This window comes from Benincasa hispida, chromosome 10, assembly GCF_027475165.1.
Source record: "Benincasa hispida cultivar pf3 chromosome 10, pf3_genome.v1.1, whole genome shotgun sequence".
Taxonomy (NCBI): domain Eukaryota; kingdom Viridiplantae; phylum Streptophyta; class Magnoliopsida; order Cucurbitales; family Cucurbitaceae; genus Benincasa; species Benincasa hispida.
In genome coordinates, this window is record NC_143487.1 from 12,725,819 (window position 1) to 12,744,039 (window position 18,221).

At 29.4% G+C, this 18,221-nt stretch overlaps 1 protein-coding gene across 2 annotated transcripts; it reads left to right on the plus strand.

Moving 5' to 3' along the window:
- The first annotated feature begins 1,611 nt into the window (after positions 1-1,611).
- PHOT1 (phototropin 1) lies at positions 1,612-16,399 on the plus strand. 2 transcript variants are annotated; one of them, XM_090305725.1, is made up of 23 exons: positions 1,612-1,771; positions 1,845-2,573; positions 3,941-4,123; positions 6,322-6,413; positions 8,736-9,027; positions 11,855-12,068; positions 12,166-12,236; positions 12,354-12,460; positions 12,555-12,604; positions 12,756-12,860; positions 13,014-13,073; positions 13,152-13,241; positions 13,548-13,624; positions 13,777-13,861; positions 14,130-14,210; positions 14,435-14,538; positions 14,773-14,822; positions 14,903-15,009; positions 15,134-15,256; positions 15,370-15,421; positions 15,519-15,631; positions 15,766-15,906; positions 16,021-16,399. In XM_090305725.1, exons 2-23 carry the CDS (start codon positions 1,852-1,854, stop codon positions 16,126-16,128), a joined length of 3,027 nt encoding a protein of 1,008 aa, XP_090161851.1. In that variant the 5' UTR covers positions 1,612-1,771; positions 1,845-1,851; the 3' UTR covers positions 16,129-16,399. The 2 variants fall into 2 exon arrangements, with proteins under 2 accessions (XP_090161851.1, XP_038901431.1); XM_039045503.2 differs by lacking the exon at positions 1,612-1,771 and having other exon boundaries at positions 1,789-2,573.
- Positions 16,400-18,221: the final 1,822 nt, after the last annotated feature.

Consider the following 18,221-nt stretch of genomic DNA (forward strand, 5'->3'; position numbering starts at 1 on the left):
TGAATGCCTTTAATTTTTTTTCTACATAAACAATTAATTAATTAGTTAATGATATTTTAAATATATTTAATTAGTAAACTATAATTAGTTAAATTTAGCAAATACAAAAAATTATTTTCAATAACAATGATTAATTATTTTTTTTAATAATCAAAAAATTATTTATTGAGATTAATTGCAATTTGACATTTTTAATTAAACATATAAAACTTTTTAGTATTTATTTTACTAATATTCTTTATTTACATATCATATATTTTTTTTATCTATTTTTTACTTTTTATAATATATTGTTTATTAAAATATATTTTCTTATATCATGTAATTAAATAAAAATTACTATTATCAAACTTAATTAATTATAAAAATTATTAAGAATTAGATTATAATTAATATGACGTTGATTTAATATATTGCTTGTTTAATTGTAATTTTTATAATTAAAACTATTATTAATTATCAATTAATTAACTTTTATCAATATATTAAATGATATTTATTTTTTTAATTAATTGACCTATTACAATTATATGAAATCCTCTTACTTAATTTCATAAATTAAATATAACATAATTTTTGTTCATGAAGTTTGTATAGATTTCTCATGCACAACCAAATACAAGTCATTTTTTTATTCTCATACATCATATTCCCGATCTTCCTATTGCCAGACATCTATAAAATCCCAAACCAAACAACTCCTTAGGGTCTGTTTGGTAAGCAGTTAGATTCAATGAAAACATTATTGTATTTCATGTTTTTAGATATGTGTTTGGTAGTAGATTCATAAATTAAATTCAAATTTAAAATTTTTTCAAAATGTGTTTGATAATATATTTATAGACCACAAAACTAACTACAATTACACACTAAATATTAGGTTGACTACAAACTATTACTAATTAGTTTATGAACTTGTTTCATGTAAAAATGTTTGTTTAAAATATTATTTTGTAATATTATATAATATATAATATATTATATACTACATACTTTAATTTTAACAAAAACAAATTCTATATTTATTATTGTTTTTTTTAATATTTTCTAATATAAATATGCATTTGAAATTTTCAAATTCAAAATTTAATACACTCAAAACAGAAAATTTTTATTCTAAAATTTGCACCATTTGAATAAGAAATTTAGAAGCTTTTTTGAAAACATAATTTAGATAACCTCCCAAACACATATCCGATGAGTTCAATCTGTAAATTAATTATTATAATTCTCTTGTAATCAATTTCAAACCACCCCAAATCAAATGTGACATTTCTTTATTCATTTTTACAATAATACCCTCCAAGATACGAGGAGCTCTAGGTCGGTTAAGGTGTTCCGTCCGGCAACTACCACAAAGACAGTTTAGGCAAATGACTTGAAATGACGTTAGTACCCTCCAAGTATCATTTAATTTACATAATTTTTTATTATTATCTATCAAATCAACAAGACGTCGTCGTCTCATCTCTGCCCTACCGTTTCATGACTAGTCCACATGGACTCACCACGTAAGAACAATAATATCAAAATTGGGCCTCAAGAAATCTTGATTTATCTTTATGAATCATCAATATCTGTCAATTTCACTGCACTTTTGTAATTATATATTAATAATTAGGCAATTAAAAAATTTTCCAATTAAGAATTTAAAAATGATAATTGAGTTTTACAGGGGATATTTATTTATTTTTCTTAAAAGTGATTTATATTTTTGGCCAACCTAGTATAATTAATTAATGTTTCAAAGTAAAGTGGATAAAGTTTGAAGGTAAGAAAAATTACGATAGATATATATATATATATATGTAATTGCACATTTTGATATTGTAATGTTCATGCAGAGTCCCAATGGAACCGTTGGATAAACCAGCGCCGAAGGCCTCGCCACTCGCGCCATTTCCTCGGGACTCTCGAGGATCCTTAGAGGTTTTCAATCCCTCGTCCACTTACTCGTCCCGATCGATCAATTCCATTTCTCGGCCGAACCCAACGTGGCCCAATTGGGTCGAGCCACGTAGCAGTGCAGAATCGGACTCAACCAAACTCGCCGCTAAACCGGCGAGTAAAACCGGCGAGGAAATTACGTCATGGATGGCTTTCAAAGACTCAAACCCTTCACCACAACCCTCATCCCCACTCGCTCAGAAAACCATCTCGTCGATTTTCAGCGACAAATCGCCGTCGGGGAAGGCGAAATCGGCGGACGAAGTGGGTTCCGCCGCCCTACGCGCTGCCGAGTGGGGATTGGTACTGAAAACCGATACGGAAACTGGGAAGCCACAAGGCGTTGGAGTACGAACTTCCGGCGGCGATGAACCGAATACGAAACAGGAAACCTCGAGGAGGACTTCGAATAACACGGTGCGGAGTTCGGGCGACATGTCGGAAGAAGGGGGAAGAGAAAGGGGGATTCCGAGAGTGTCTGAAGATTTGAAAGACGCTCTGTCGACATTTCAACAAACATTTGTGGTTTCTGATGCTACGAAACCTGATTATCCGATTATGTATGCTAGTGCTGGATTTTTCAAGATGACTGGCTATACTTCCAAGGAAGTTATTGGAAGAAATTGGTGAGTTTTCTCTTTAACCCATTTTCAATTCCCACAATTTTTGCTGTTTCTGAGATTTTTGTTCGGTTTCAGATTGCTGGTTTTGAAACTAATACATGTTTATAGGAAAATCTCTATTGAATTCATCATTGTGCTTGTAGAATGAGGTGAATAATTATTTAATTGCAGAAGAATCAACCAATTTCTACTCGTTCTAATTGAAGTAAAGAATTGACAGTGGGAGGATTTGAAATACTAAGCCTCTTTCCTAACCATTTCGTTTGTGAAAATTGTCAGTTTCTTGTTTTTTAAAATTAAGCTTAAAGACTTTATCTCTAAATTTTTCCTTTCTGTTACCTACTTTTTATTGATAACTTAAAAAAATCAAGCTATATTTTAAAAATAAAAAATGTAAGCTTTATTTAATAACTATTTTGTTTTTTATCTTTGTTTTTTAAAATTAAACCTATGAACACCATTTCTATCTTCAAATTTCTTCATTTGTTATCTACTTTTCACCCATGGTTTAAAAAACCAAGCCAAATTTTGAGAAGTAAAATAAGTAGCTTTCAAAAGATTGTTTTTGTTTTAGAATTTGACTAAGAATTCAAGGTACTTAATAAATATGCAAATCATCATAAGAAATGTCAATGAAATAGATTTAATTTTCAAAAAAGAAAAAAATAAATGATTACCAAACGGGTCGGTAGTTTTTTGTTTTTAAAATTTGGCTAAGTAAAGATGACAATCATTTTAAGAAATGAAGTGAAAATAGATTTGAATTTCGAAAATAAAAAACAAAAAACAAAATAGTTACTAAACGGGAGTTATGGTCTCATTTGATACCAATCTGTTTATTTATTTATTTTTTTTTAAAAAAAATTATGCTTGTTTCTATCCGTTTTCCAATTATGTTTTTTACTCATGTATGAAAGAAATATTCCACTTTCTAGTTAAATTCTAAAAATGAAAGTCAAACATGTTTTTTAAAACTATTTTTTTTTTTAAGTTTCAAACTTGCAGTAAAAGTGGATATCAAAACTCAGTAATTCCTTTATAAATTTAGTTTTCAAAAATAAAAAAGATGGAACGGTTATCAAAGAGAAGTAGATGCTAAAATTATAAAAGGGTTATTTTGTTGGGTAACTTTTAAATCATTTCCTTTCCTTTAAAGAGGAATCATTCTTACTTGGACTTGAAATCAGATGAGTATATATCTTAAATATTTCCTTAGGTATTTTGTTCTTCAAGAATGTGTCGGTGATAGAAGAAACTGCTTAAATTAAACAAAAAAAAAACAAGCCTTAGAAGTTTGAATGTATTAAGATTTTAGTTTTGAAATGTGAGGATTAAATTAAATGAAATTAAATGGGAGCTGGGATTTGCAGTCGATTTTTACAGGGTGCAGATACAGACCCTGAAGATGTGGCTAAGATACGAGAAGCTTTACAAGCTGGGACAAGTTACTGTGGGAGGTTGTTGAATTACAAGAAAGACGGGACCCCTTTTTGGAACCTTCTTACTATTTCACCAATCAAAGATGATGATGGCAAAGTTCTTAAATTTATTGGGTCAGTTTCACATCTCCCTCTTTATATATGCTCCTCTTATCATTTTACCTTTTCCTTTTTCCTTCTGTCTTTGCCCTTCAATTCACTGCATTTTCTCCCTGTCTCATCTTTGATTTCGTACATTCATCGAGTGTCTAGATTAGCTTACGGGCACCTCGAGTAATCTCACGGGATAACTTATCTGACTCTACAACATTTGGGTGTCAAAGAAACTTGTAGGTTTTTAAATCATAGTTAGGTAGCCACCATGAATTGAACTCATTCCCTCTTGGCCTTTTATCAAACTCATTATGATATAAAATATTTTATTAGTAGTCTGAAGAAGTGGGTGTAATAATTCTATTTAAAGCGACTAATGTAAATTAAATATGAAAAATCATTACCTTGTCGGAATGAGTTAGTTTAAGAGTATGTTTGGAATGTTTGTCCAATCATTTAATCACTTAAAATCATCCTTTTTACGCTTAGAAGCACTTTTGGTTAACTTATAAGTTTAATTTTTGAACTTTAGAATTTGTATCTATTGATCATGTCAATTTTATGCCTAATAGGTCTTCCACAAATTTGAATTTAAAATTTATGTCTAATGGAACCTTAAACTTTCAATTGTGTGTTTACAAAGTTAGTGAATTTTAAAAAAAAATTGTATTTCTAAATTTGTAATTTTGAAAGGGTTAGGGACCAAACAAGCACAAAGCTCAAAGATGAGGGACTAAATTTGTAAGTACTTAGAGCGTCATTCCAAATAAGTTCTAATACTTTTTTAGACAAAGGGCATATCCAAATAGAGAGACAAAAATTTACGCATTGTTTCAATTGAGGACTAATTGGTAATTTTCATAGGGTTTTGAAGTGATATAGCTATAAAAGGTTGGGACAAGATATGGACATGAATTCACGAGAGTGTACTTTAGAGTTTTAGAGAGTGAGAAATGAACTCAATTATGGAAAAAATAATTCCAAAGCCATGAAATAAGGAAGCACTAGTGAGTAGGATATGATCTATGTCTGATGAAGGGGAAGATTTTGGCATATGGGCAATAGCCAAAATCCAAGGTAGCTTTTGATGAAAGAGTGTGATCTGTGTTAAAACTTTAAAAGAAATAAAAATAAAAAATAATAATAATAAAAGAAACATATCACATGATGAACTAGAAGTAGGTATTTTCCCAAGTCCCTCTAATAATTAATTATCAACCAACTTTTTCATTTAATTTGTATATTGTCCATTTGGGGTGCCTGTCTTTGTCCATCTTGGTTACTGATTCAATGCTTGATTTTGATGGAATGTGGGCCTCTCTTTTTTCTCTCCTCTCATGTTAAATCTTCACCCTCTGATCTTTTCTGGACTGTGATTGATAATGGAACAGAATGTTGGGTAAGTGAATTTATGTGCAGATAATGAGATGCTTATCTTTTTTTACATTTTCTTCAGTTAGAAAACCTCATTTGATGTTGATGGTGTTTTTTTAGGTCATGTTCGATAATTATTTTAACTTTATTTTTTCATTTTTTAAATTTATGATGATTTTCTCTCAATTTTTTTTCGTGGGTTTTATTTTTGTTAAAGAAACGTTTGGATTCTTAGATGAAGTTTAAAAACAAAAATGAGTTTTTAAAAACTGTTTTTTTAGTTTTTAAAACTGAGATTGGTTTTTTAAAACATTGATAGAAAATAGACAATGTAATGTAGGAATTTAAAGGTGAAAGTAGAGTTTATAGGCTTTATTTTTAAAAACAAAAAATAAAAAGTTATCAAATGGAGGGTTTTAGTTTTTTTTTTTTTTTTATAAAAAAAATTAATACTTGTTTTCTCTCCATTTTTTTACCATCATTTTCTTTTCATTTTTCTTGAAGAAATATTCAAGTTCCTAGCCAAATTTGAAAAATAACACTAAGTTCTTTAAACTAACATTTTTTTATATAGAAAATATCAAATCTATCCGAGAAAACTTAAAAGTTAAAAGGACTACATTTGTAATTTGAAAATTTCTATTTTTTTTTAGGGAAATTATTTTAAATGATCTGTTGAAAATATTTACAAATAATAACAAAATATCACAATTTATCTGCGACTATCTATCGTACACAGATAGACACAAATAGTGATATATCATTTTGCTATATTTGTAAATATTTTGATTTATTTTTCTATATTTGAAAACGTCATCATTTTCATGTATATGGTGATGTGGCAGAATGCAAGTGGAGGTGAGCAAACACACAGAGGGATTCAAAGATAAGATGGTCCGTCCCAATGGGTTGCCAGAATCCTTGATTCGTTATGATGGTATGCCATTCTTATTGCTCTTCTTTTTCTCCTCTCTTCCCTTCATTATTTCTTTTGGGTCCCCATTATTTTAATTCTTCCAACCCATCTTATTTAATTTGATGTTTATAGGTAGCTCATTTCGTAAATATATCTCAAAATTAATAATAATGATAATAAAATTTTGACAACTTTTTTTTTTTTTTTTTTTTTTTTTTGCCTTTTGAATTAGCTACTTATTCCCTCATTAATTATGGCTTTTAAATCTTTTGATTCTATCCCAATTGAGAGAGAATATGAACCAATGGCGGAACCTTCCAATTCCGGTGTGATATTTTTACATGAATGTCTTTGGAACTTCAATATGGACAGAATGTGTCACGCTCATTTTCAGTAATATTTGGCTGTTATTTTTATTGATATTTTCACCCAATTGTTTAAAAAAAAAAAAAAAAAAAATTTGACGGTAGGGGTGTAGATGGGTTGGGTTGAAGGTGTTTGTTGAACCAACCCAAAATTCGGGTTGGTTGGGTTGGCAACCCAAAAAACTCAAATAAAATCTCCAATCCAATCCAACCTGGGTTAGGTTGGGTTGTTGGATTATAATTTATTTTTTTTATTCTTAATTAAAAATATTTAAATTTATCTACCTAATTACTAAAATCTCATAGAAATCAAATATTAAATACCAAATATCTATAATATTTATTACAAACTTTAAACAAAGACAAATATCATAATAAATTTAAAAGAAAAATGTTAAAAATCCACAAACTAGCCAATACAAAATAATTAAACTTTAAACAAAGAGAAACATATATATATATATAATTCGGGTTGAGTTGGGTGAACTCAAATTCTTTCTAGACATGCCCTACCCAATTCAACCCAACAAAAATAGAAAAAGTTTAATCCAATTCAACTTAACCTTTACATCTTGGATTGGATAGTTTGAGTTCTCGGATCATTTGAATACTCCTAATTGATGGTAGATTTAGTTTTTTTTATTTTTTATTTTTTATTTATTTTTTATTTTTTAAATACAGTGAAACTGTCCTAAATTTTTTGTTAATATTAGGATGAAATGTTTAATGAAAAATACTTATCAAAGTACTCAAAAAATAAAACAAAAGAATATTTGTCGAATTATATAGTAAAATAATTCTATATTATCGAACGTAGCACAACTGAGATAATATATGTAATTTTGTAAAATATTGGAAGTTTGAATGCCCTACCCTACTTATTATTGAATTCATGGAGTTATTTTAGTAGTTCTAAAATATTTGTAACCATTTATCTTATTATTAAATAAATGTAAATACTCCTCTTAAAGCAACTCCTTAAAATTTCTACTAGTGGTTAAGACTATAGTCATTCATCATCTTAGATAATAATACTATTTTCTTTTATAGTTTCATTCAATTTTCGTGTTAAATAACTATTTCATTTTTTTATTTTTGATTGTTTAATATTTATCTTATTTTTCTTAATTTCTTACATCGATTTGTTTATTTTTAAGTAAAAGAGTTGAATTCGTAGTTAAATTTTAAATGCAAAATTACTTTTTAGAAACTATTTGTTTTAATGTGTTGTTTGGTAACTATTTAATTTTTTATTTTTGCTTTTGAAGATAAAGCCTATATAGACACTACTTCCACCTCCAATTTTTTTATTTTGTTATTTACTTTTTACCAATGACTTTAAAAACCAAGCAAAAATTTGAAAACTAAAAAAATATCTTTTAAAAATTCGATTTTATTTTTGGAATTTGGATAAGAAGCCAATCATTGTAGTTAAGATATATGCAAATCATTGTAAAAAATTGGGGAGAAATAAGCTTAATTTTCAAAAATCGAAAACAAAAAACGTAATGGTTACCAGTCGGAGCCTTAGTTTTTAAAATTTGGCTTGGTTTTTGAAAATTGGTCAAAGGTAGTTTATAAATTAAGAAATTTAGAGGTGTAACATGTGTTTATGGGCTTAATTTTCAAAAACAAAAACAAAAAACCAAATTGATACCAAATAGGTTTAATTTGTTTGAACTAAAAAATAGAGAGACTTGCAAATACAATAATCAAGTCCCTAGTATTTGTAGATATAGTAAAATGCAAAAAATTGTAATTACAACAAAATTTAAATTTAGCTTTCAAAATCTATTATTGATATATTATATTATTAATAGGAGTCTATTAATAATAGCGTCACTAATAGATAGGTATTACTTTATTTGTCATATTTTAAAATTGTTACTATAAACTTAATGATTGTCCTAAAAGTGCATTACGATCGCCCTAACAAAATATTCGAAGTTGGATTTACATTTGGGTAATTATGTTACAGCCCGTCAAAAGGAGATGGCTACCAGTTCGGTAACGGAGCTTGTGCAAGCGGTGAAAAGGCCTCGGGCTCTAAGTGAATCTATGAACCGCCGGTTGTTTAGAAAATCAGGCGGTGGTGGTGGCGGCGACAACGATGACGACAGATATGAAACCACTATGGTTAGGCGAAAGTCGGAGAGTGCAGCACCTGCAGCTGGTCGAAAATCACAGGGAGGAAGTAGAAGGTCGATGCAGCGTATCAATGAGCTGCCGGAGAAAAAACCCAAAAAGTCTAGCCGTCGTTCATTTATGGGGTACGGTTTATACATTTATTTTTATTTTTGTTTTTCCATAAAATAATATATGTTTTCTATTCATTTGGTAGGTCATATAACTTATAATCCCATAATCACCATTATTTTAGAAAAACTTATAATTACCATTTTCTAAGTGTAATTATTTTAAATGGTAAAATTGTTTGAAAATATTTTCAAATATAGCAAAATGACATTGTTTATTAATGTAACTATAGATTGCAATAAACATCTATTACTAACACTCATAGATGTTGATAAACATTGATAGACGCGATCTATCACTGATACACAGTGACATTTTACTAAATTTATAAATAAGTTAACTCATTTTCTTTTATTTGAAAATAACTATTTTTTTAATAATAAAAGTTGTACTATTTTTTAAAAAAAATATATAATACTTAATTAATAAAAGGTATCCGACAATAAGTGAGCATAACTCAACTAACATATTAATGTGTTAATGACAATAAATTTGTGGTTCGAACCAATATTCAAAATTAGTCTTGCACTTCAAATAAATCTTAAAATAGTCCCTCTCCTCTTATTGTTTACTCTTTTTTTTCTTTTTTAAAAAATCTCTACTATAGTTCCTCTATCATTTTTGACAACTTACAAACAAGTGTCATGTATTGTAGCAAAATTATTATTATTATTATTGGGTCAGTTTTGATAAAATTTAATTTCAAATGACTAATTTTAAGATTTATTAAAAGTATAGGAATTAAATTTGAACATTTTTTTAACGTTCAAGGAGCTAAAATAGAATAAAATGTAAAATTCAGGGGTCTAAATGTTATTTTAGCCAATAAAAATATAAATAAAAAGCAAAGGCATTAATAATATGTTAATGGTGTAGTCCATCATTACTTGTACTTAGGAGTGATCATTGAAACTACTAAAATTGAACCGAAACCGAATTAATGTGGTTCGATTCGGTTTGATATATTTTCAAATTGAATTATTGCGGTTCGATATGATTTAAATCTGAAAACCAATTTAAAATCGAACCAAACCGATTTTTAAATAAATATATTAAAAAACTATATATATATAATTTCAAAAATATGAAAAAGCAAAAAAATTTAAAAAAACAAAAAAACCATGAAACCAAATCAAACATGCGGTTCAGTTTGGTTTCAGAAAATACATTTTTTAAAATTCACGATTCGGTTCGATTGGAACCCAAACCGTATCGTGAACACCATACTTGTACTATTTGAAATTGAAATGATCAAATGAGTTTGTGTACTTGAGGCCAGATTATAAGTGCTTATTAATTAAATTTATAAGTACCATCTAGCAACTATTGGGATTTTTTAAAAATAAATAAATAAATAAGAATAATGATTTTTTTTACTATTTTTTTTTTGACATTAAATGTTTTTTTTTTCCATAAGAGGAGTGAAATCTGTAGTAAAGAAATTTGGGAAGAAACAAACCCAAGTTTTAAAAACAAAAAATAAAAAACTACAACTATATCAAACGGAATAGTAGATACTTAAATTAGTAAATTGTTAACTGTTATTTTATCTTTATGTGTAAGTATACATTGTGTGTATAGACTAAAATTTCCTAAATTTTATATTTGAAGTAATTTGTTATATATTTTAGGGTAAGTATCAGTTTCTAACCCTTGAACTTTGGGGTTTATATCAATTTAAACTTTAAACTAATAATTGTATCAATTTAAACCTTGAATAAGGTTGTATCAATTTAAACTATGTATCAATTTAAATCTCAAACTAATAATTGTATCCATTTAAACCCTGAACTTTCATAAATATATCAATTTAAACCCCGAATTTTTATAAGTGTATTTTAATAAAACATAATGAAGGGTTTAAATTGATGCAATTAAGAAAGTTCAGGGTTTAAATTGATACAATTATTAGTTTGACATTTAAATTGATACAATTTCCAGAGTTCAAAGTTTAAATTGATATAATTATAAGTTTAGGGTTTAAAATGATACACCTTCCAAAGTTTAGGAGTATAAATTGATATCCATCCTAAATTTTAATAAAACATATTATTTGTTCATTTCAAGAATTTTGAAGAAAGTTGATGTTGATGAAACCCTGGACAGTCATTATGGGATGGAAACCCTGGACAGTCTTGATATCTGTGGGCCTTGGTCTTGTTGGGCTTTATTTTATCTCATGAATTTCCTTTAATTTTTTTAAATATATATATATATTGAAAAAGAGTCGTGTAATACGAAAATCAATAGTTTTTGCGGGCCTTTTATTATTATTATTTTTTATCAAGTCATTCATTTTTATAATAGTTATTAAGTCATCTATCATTACCTTAGATTTAATGATAACAATAACAATAATAATAATAATAATAATAAATACACATATATTTGATTTCTTTAGTTGGTTTAGAAATAATTGAAGGAAATGTTTGAGATTTAAGTTTTTGTTTTTAATTAAAATAATTATCATAAGTAAATAATAACGGGGGGGATTTTATAAAAATCTAGTAACAGACAGATTTGGTTTAATGGTTTACAAACTAACTAATAATAAGTTTCATACCATTCATTTTATTTATCACACCTCAAAAATTGTCTACATAATTTTAAACTTTTACTAAATCAAAGATAATTTAAGTAATAGTAATATTAAATAAATTACTTTATGGGGAATTAATCATCCAAAACTGATTCTGAATTCAAGTCTTTTACCTTATTAAAGATAACTTGTTCATAATTAAAATGGTATGTTAGTGAGTTTAATTGGCCTGCACAGATATCTCTCATTAAATACAAATCTAGACTTGAAAGTTTCTCAGATGATCTCTTCTTATGATTAAGGATTATGAGGAAAAGTCAATCAAATGTTGAAAGCTTCGACATTGAAGAGGGTTCCGATGATGATAACGAGACCGATGACGATGTTAGACCAGATAGTGTCGACGACAAAGTAAGGCAAAGGGAAATGAGGAAGGGTATTGATTTAGCTACTACTCTTGAACGTATAGAGAAAAACTTTGTCATTACTGATCCTAGATTGCCTGACAATCCCATTGTAAGATTCTTACTTCAACTCTTAACATGTTGGTTTTAAGTAACATATGAGGAATGAAAAGTATTATGGAAGTTAATTGTTTATTATCCATATTCAGATATTTGCATCCGATAGCTTCCTGGAGCTAACCGAGTACAGTAGAGAAGAAATCTTGGGAAGAAACTGCAGGCATGCTCAAACTTCTTCTTCACTTTAGATTGCTTCTCAAATGATTTGAATCATATAGCTATGCAAATTATAGTTGAATGAGCCTTACAATATCTGTTATTATTCTGGATGTTGTAGATTTCTGCAAGGTCCTGAAACCGATCGAGCAACTGTCAAGAAAATAAGAGATGCAATCGACAACCAAACAGAAGTTACAGTGCAGCTTATTAACTACACAAAAAGCGGTATGCTTATTCTTTCTGTGAATTCGATAATTACTGTGATGTTTGTTTGAAGGTCATGTATGACTTTTCTTTGTCTTATTGAATCTCAATTCAGGCAAGAAGTTTTGGAACCTGTTTCATCTACAACCTATGCGTGACCAGAAGGTACCCTTCTCTTAAGATGAGATTCTAAATGATGCTGACTCGTTAACTTTTGATATATATCTCGTATCGTATGGATTTCAAGAGGCTATTTTATGAATAAAATGGCTGTAGTTTTGAGCTGAAATAGATAAGTTATTGCTTTTGCAAACAGGGTGAAGTCCAGTATTTTATTGGAGTACAACTTGACGGTAGTCAACATGTGGAACCGCTAAGCAATTGCATATCGGAAAATACTGCAAAGGAGGGCGAAAAATTGGTCGGTTGTTTCTAATATGAACCTCATCTTGGTTTATGATTCTCGGCATTTTATATATAGTTTTGCACATGAAAATACTCTATGTTGAAGAATGGCATGTATTTCATTGAACTAAAGAGCCATTTTATGTTGTTGCTCAATGTCCACTGCCAGATAAAAGAAACTGCAGAAAATGTTGATATGGCAGCCAGAGAACTTCCTGATGCCAATTTGGTATGATGAATCCTTTATCCATCTCTTGCAACAATTTGAAGTTTCTTTTTCTCACGAAGAAATCTCTGCAACCTACAGACACCAGAAGATTTATGGGCAAATCATTCTAAGATGGTTCAACCAAAACCTCACAGAAAGGATAGTCCTTCTTGGAAAGCCATCCAGAAGGTATATTCATTTTACTTTGTTCTCTTTGCCTGAATTATTTTACCTTCAAACCTTAAATACTTTCAAAAAGTCCTTGGAGCCGAGCCCTCTTGCAACCAGATTCGTATGTCCTCCCAGTCCTAGATTTTTACACATAAATTCAATATGCTTATACTTGATGCTCTAGTTTTTTACATAAAATATATATAAGGAACCAAGAAAGATGAATAGCCGGTGGCAATCTGTTTGCGGTGTTTTTAATGCGGCTCATTGCATAATCTGTTGAATTTGCACTATCGTCAGTTTTGTTATTCTCTTCTGCTACAGATTTTAGACGGTGGAGAACAGATAGGACTGAAACATTTCAGGCCAGTGAAGCCTTTGGGATCTGGTGATACTGGCAGGTTTGTGTTGTTTCTTTCCCATTTTTATCGGTTGTGTTCAGAATGGATCGCTGTTATTTTGTCCGAGTGGTTTAGTCTATAATATCGAACAAAGCCGTGTATCAATAGCAAGCACAAATCACTATTTTATTTGTTTACAATGTTGGCTGCAGCGTGCACTTGGTAGAACTGTGTGGGACTGATCAATATTTTGCAATGAAGGCAATGGATAAGGGTGTCATGCTCAACCGCAACAAGGTTTTGAAATATTTTGATTTATTCATCAATGTTTTCCCTTGGTTCATATTAGAAGTTCCGTTACATTTCACTTTACACAGTGTGCATTCGGAAGTGTCATAATATGTTATAGAAGAACTTGAAAGAAATCTAGGATTTGGAAGTGGTCGGGGTGATGTTGAGGAAAATGTTCTCTTTTAATGCTTCACTTGATAAGCAAAGTATTTAGAATTTTAGCTATGGATTTCTTCTACTTTGTTTAGGAACATTTTTCTGTTTTGCTGGGCAGGTGCATAGAGCTTGCGCCGAGAGAGAAATACTTGACATGTTGGATCATCCTTTTCTTCCTGCACTATACGCTTCGTTTCAGGTTAGGAAGTTATATATATGCAGAAAAATTAATATATATTGGCTTTTCTTATTTACCGAAATGTTCGAAAACATCAACAGTGGATAGAACAGCTTCTTTTAGCTGTTAAAACTAAACAGACTGTTGACAAACTAAACAGACTGTTGACTGACTTCTTTATTTACCTTCTCATGTGTTATTTATGGTCTACTAAATTAGATTCTAAAATTTGAGCTACTTTGCAGACAAAAACACATGTTTGTCTTATAACTGATTACTGTCCTGGTGGAGAACTCTTTCTGCTTTTGGACAGACAACCCACAAAGGTCATAAAGGAAGATGCTGTCAGGTAAATTAACCAAAGCTTGGCATTCTATAACATTTCATTTATGAACCAAAAGTTGGGATTTAAATTTATATTTATTTCCTCACTATTTATATTTGGCTAAGAATTTAAATGTAAAGATGAAAATTATTGTAAAAAAAAAGTGAGAAAACAAGCACGTTATTTTTCAAAAACAAAAAACAAAAAACGAGGCCTTAGAAATTTGCTGACAAAAAAATTACGTTGCATCTTCGATAGGTTTTATGCTGCTGAAGTTGTTGTTGCATTGGAGTATCTCCATTGTCAAGGTAACGTCATGTTTGTGATCGAGAAGGCGATAAAGTGAACCTTCAAGTTTCTTGCTCTGAATTAATCTATGTCCTTTCAGGGATAATTTACCGGGATCTAAAGCCTGAGAATGTTCTACTCCAAAGCAACGGACACGTTGCCTTGACGGATTTTGACTTGTCATGTTTGACTTCTTGTAAACCTCAGGTATCCCAAATGTTTTAGACATAAGTTATCAAGCATCTAACATTATCAATAATCTTTGAAGGATATAAAGTTTTCATTTACAAGTTATAGGACTTCTCTTGATGTGAATTCTGCAACTCTTCAGCTTTTGCTTCCAACAGCAAATGAGAAGAAAAAGCAATCAAGAGCTCAACAGGCTCCGATCTTTATGGCTGAACCTATGCGAGCATCGAACTCCTTCGTCGGAACTGAAGAGTACATAGCACCGGTTTGTACTTGCAGACGCTTTTCCATTAATAAGATAAGATGATAACTATTTAATTCACAAACTTCGACTCGAAACAACAAATACTATACCTTTTTTTTTTTTTTCTTTTGTAGGAAATCATTACTGGGGCTGGCCATACTAGTGCAGTGGACTGGTGGGCTTTGGGTAATTTTCATTATTGTCTTTTCTGATTGAAAATATTTGAGGATTATATTTTTGTTTTTATTTTCTTAATCATGTTTCTTTATTTTTCATAATTCAGGTATCCTTCTATATGAAATGCTTTATGGATACACACCCTTTAGAGGGAAGACAAGGCAAAAGACATTTGCCAACATTCTCCACAAGGATCTTAAATTTCCTAGAAGTATATCGGTAAATAAATAATCTCCTTTTACGAAGAAAATTTTGTTATTTACTCACAATTAATACATTTAGTTTAAAAATCTTTTATGTTCTTATGTATATACAAATCTAAGATATGAAAACTTTCAAATGCTGTGTTTCAGGCTAGTCTCAATGCAAAGCAGTTAATCTTTAGGTTATTGCATAGAGACCCCAAAAACCGATTAGGTTCTCGAGAAGGAGCTAGTGAAATCAAACGACATCCTTTCTTCCGAGGCGTCAATTGGGCGCTCGTTCGTTGCATGGTAAACTAGAAACTCAATCTCAAAAGACCTCTTACTTTCTGCTGATGAATCTTGGATCTCTTATCCATGTTCATAGAGATGCTTTATTTCCTAACATATCTGATTATTTTTCAGAATCCTCCCGAGCTTGAAGCACCTCTTTTCCAGGCTACCGATGCCGAAAAAGATGCTAATAAAGCATCAGATTTTGATATAAAAGAACTTGAACTCAGTGTTTTCTGATCATAAGTTTGTTTGTTGGTTCTGGCTTGCATTCACAAAGAAATGGCTGTCTTCAAATAATTCTTTTATGGTTCATTTGTTTTGATCAAAATCACCTTCCTAGTTCTGCAGCATTGTGGAGCGTTCCAAGCTTGTGAAATTTTTTTAGGATTCAAAGCTTTATTATTATTATTTTTTTTAGTGTTTATTTAATCTTTCCCAATGTAATAAGAATGTTGTAATGTAATGGTGGTTGGTGAAATAGTCTCTTAGCTCTGCTTGTTTTTTAAAATTTTGTTCTGTCGTGGGTTATTATTATTATTATTTTAGTTTTTAATTGTCATATGTTGGCATTTTTTTTTGTGTGTGTATTTTTTTAATGTTATTTTGCCCCTCCAAAATACAAAATAATTAATAAAAATCTTTTTCTTTTGTTTTTTTTTATACAATATGAGATATGGATACATGAACTTTACATATCAACATTTACTAGTTATTTTAGTAGTTTGTAATATATATATTTGACAACATGAGAGGTGGGAGTGAGAAATTGAACCCCTAAACTTTAAGTTGATAGTGGAGGTTAGTTAATATAATATTAAATTTATTTTTATCCATAAACTTTAGCTTTTGTGTTAATTGGTGATTTAACATAATATTAGAGGAGGTGGTTCAAGAGGTCAAGTGTTCCAATTTCTACGATGTTATTTTCTCCCTATTAATATTGATTTTTATTTGTTAGGTCTTTTACATATTTCAAGTCTACAAGTGAGAATGTTATATGATATAATCTTAAATTTACCTTCACTCAGTTTAAGCTTTTGGGTAAATAGGTGATTTATTCGTAAAAGTTGTATGTTAGTTGAATTATGTTTATTTTGGCAGTTTGTAAGATAACTTTTATTCTTCATTGCTTTTTACAAATTTCTTGTTTTTTCCGCAATCTCCACCACACATACAAATGGTCAAAATTGACGGGAGGTTTGTCAAATCCCTCCACCCTTATTGTACAAAAAAAAAAAAAAAAAAAATCTATTGAAGTGGTTTAGTGGGAATCGTAGACAAAAGTGTTGTTGATTCAGATGGAAAAAGTTCTAGAGGAGATTTGAAAAACCTATGAACTCGAAGGACCGTTGATGTCAAATGAGCTTATTGTCGATGATGGCTCTTGAGAGAGTGTTTATTTTTTATTTTTTATTTTTTTAATGTTTTTCCTCACTTCGTCTCTGGTTGGTTGTTCTATGGTTCCTTTAAAAAAAAAAACGTGGTCAAAATCTAAACAAAGTCAATGTCTAATGTTGCTACCTTAGTATTTGCAATTTAATTCACACAAAACCCACAATTATTTCGAATCCAATACTCGATGCAAGTTAGACAAAATGTACAAAACATAGACAAATTTAACATTCCTAAAAATACTCCCCTTAAATCTAGCAATATTTTTTTCGCCTATTTATCACATAAAACACAATAGAATTGAGGAAAACCCAACCACAAGAAAATATGAGAATAACTTTTTTATATATAAAACCTAAATTACTTGATTGGTAAAGTTGGCTAAGATCAGAATTCACTCATGATTGTCAATTCAAGTATATTTTTATTGATAAAACATCAACTATCATTTCATAAACGTAATAAATTATGAACACAAATTTTTCTAGATAAATATGCTAATCCTATAAACTTGCGTTTGGGATTCATTGAAAAATAATGCACCCAATGAAACTTGAACTAGATATTTATGAGCCCAAAATTTCGAGTAGAATTTATGATTTCGGTAATATCTTATTTGTTTTTAGTCTTTTCATGAAAACGAAATAAAACATTATCTGAAATAATTTTTTAAATGAAATTCTTATCCATTTCTCATTTCTAGTTTTAATCACTTTTTTTTTTTTTTTTTTATTAAAAAAACTTATCAAATAATTGTATCAACAAAAAATGTGGACAAAAGTTTTGTTTTGGAATATTAATTCCATTGTGATAGAATTTGACAACTTTTTTTTTTTTTTTTTTTTGAGTAGGCCCTAATAGGGGTATTCGTGACTTTTCAGCTACAAATAGTCCCAAAAACAATACTTTTTAAAAAGAGCCATTTTTCGAATTGAAAA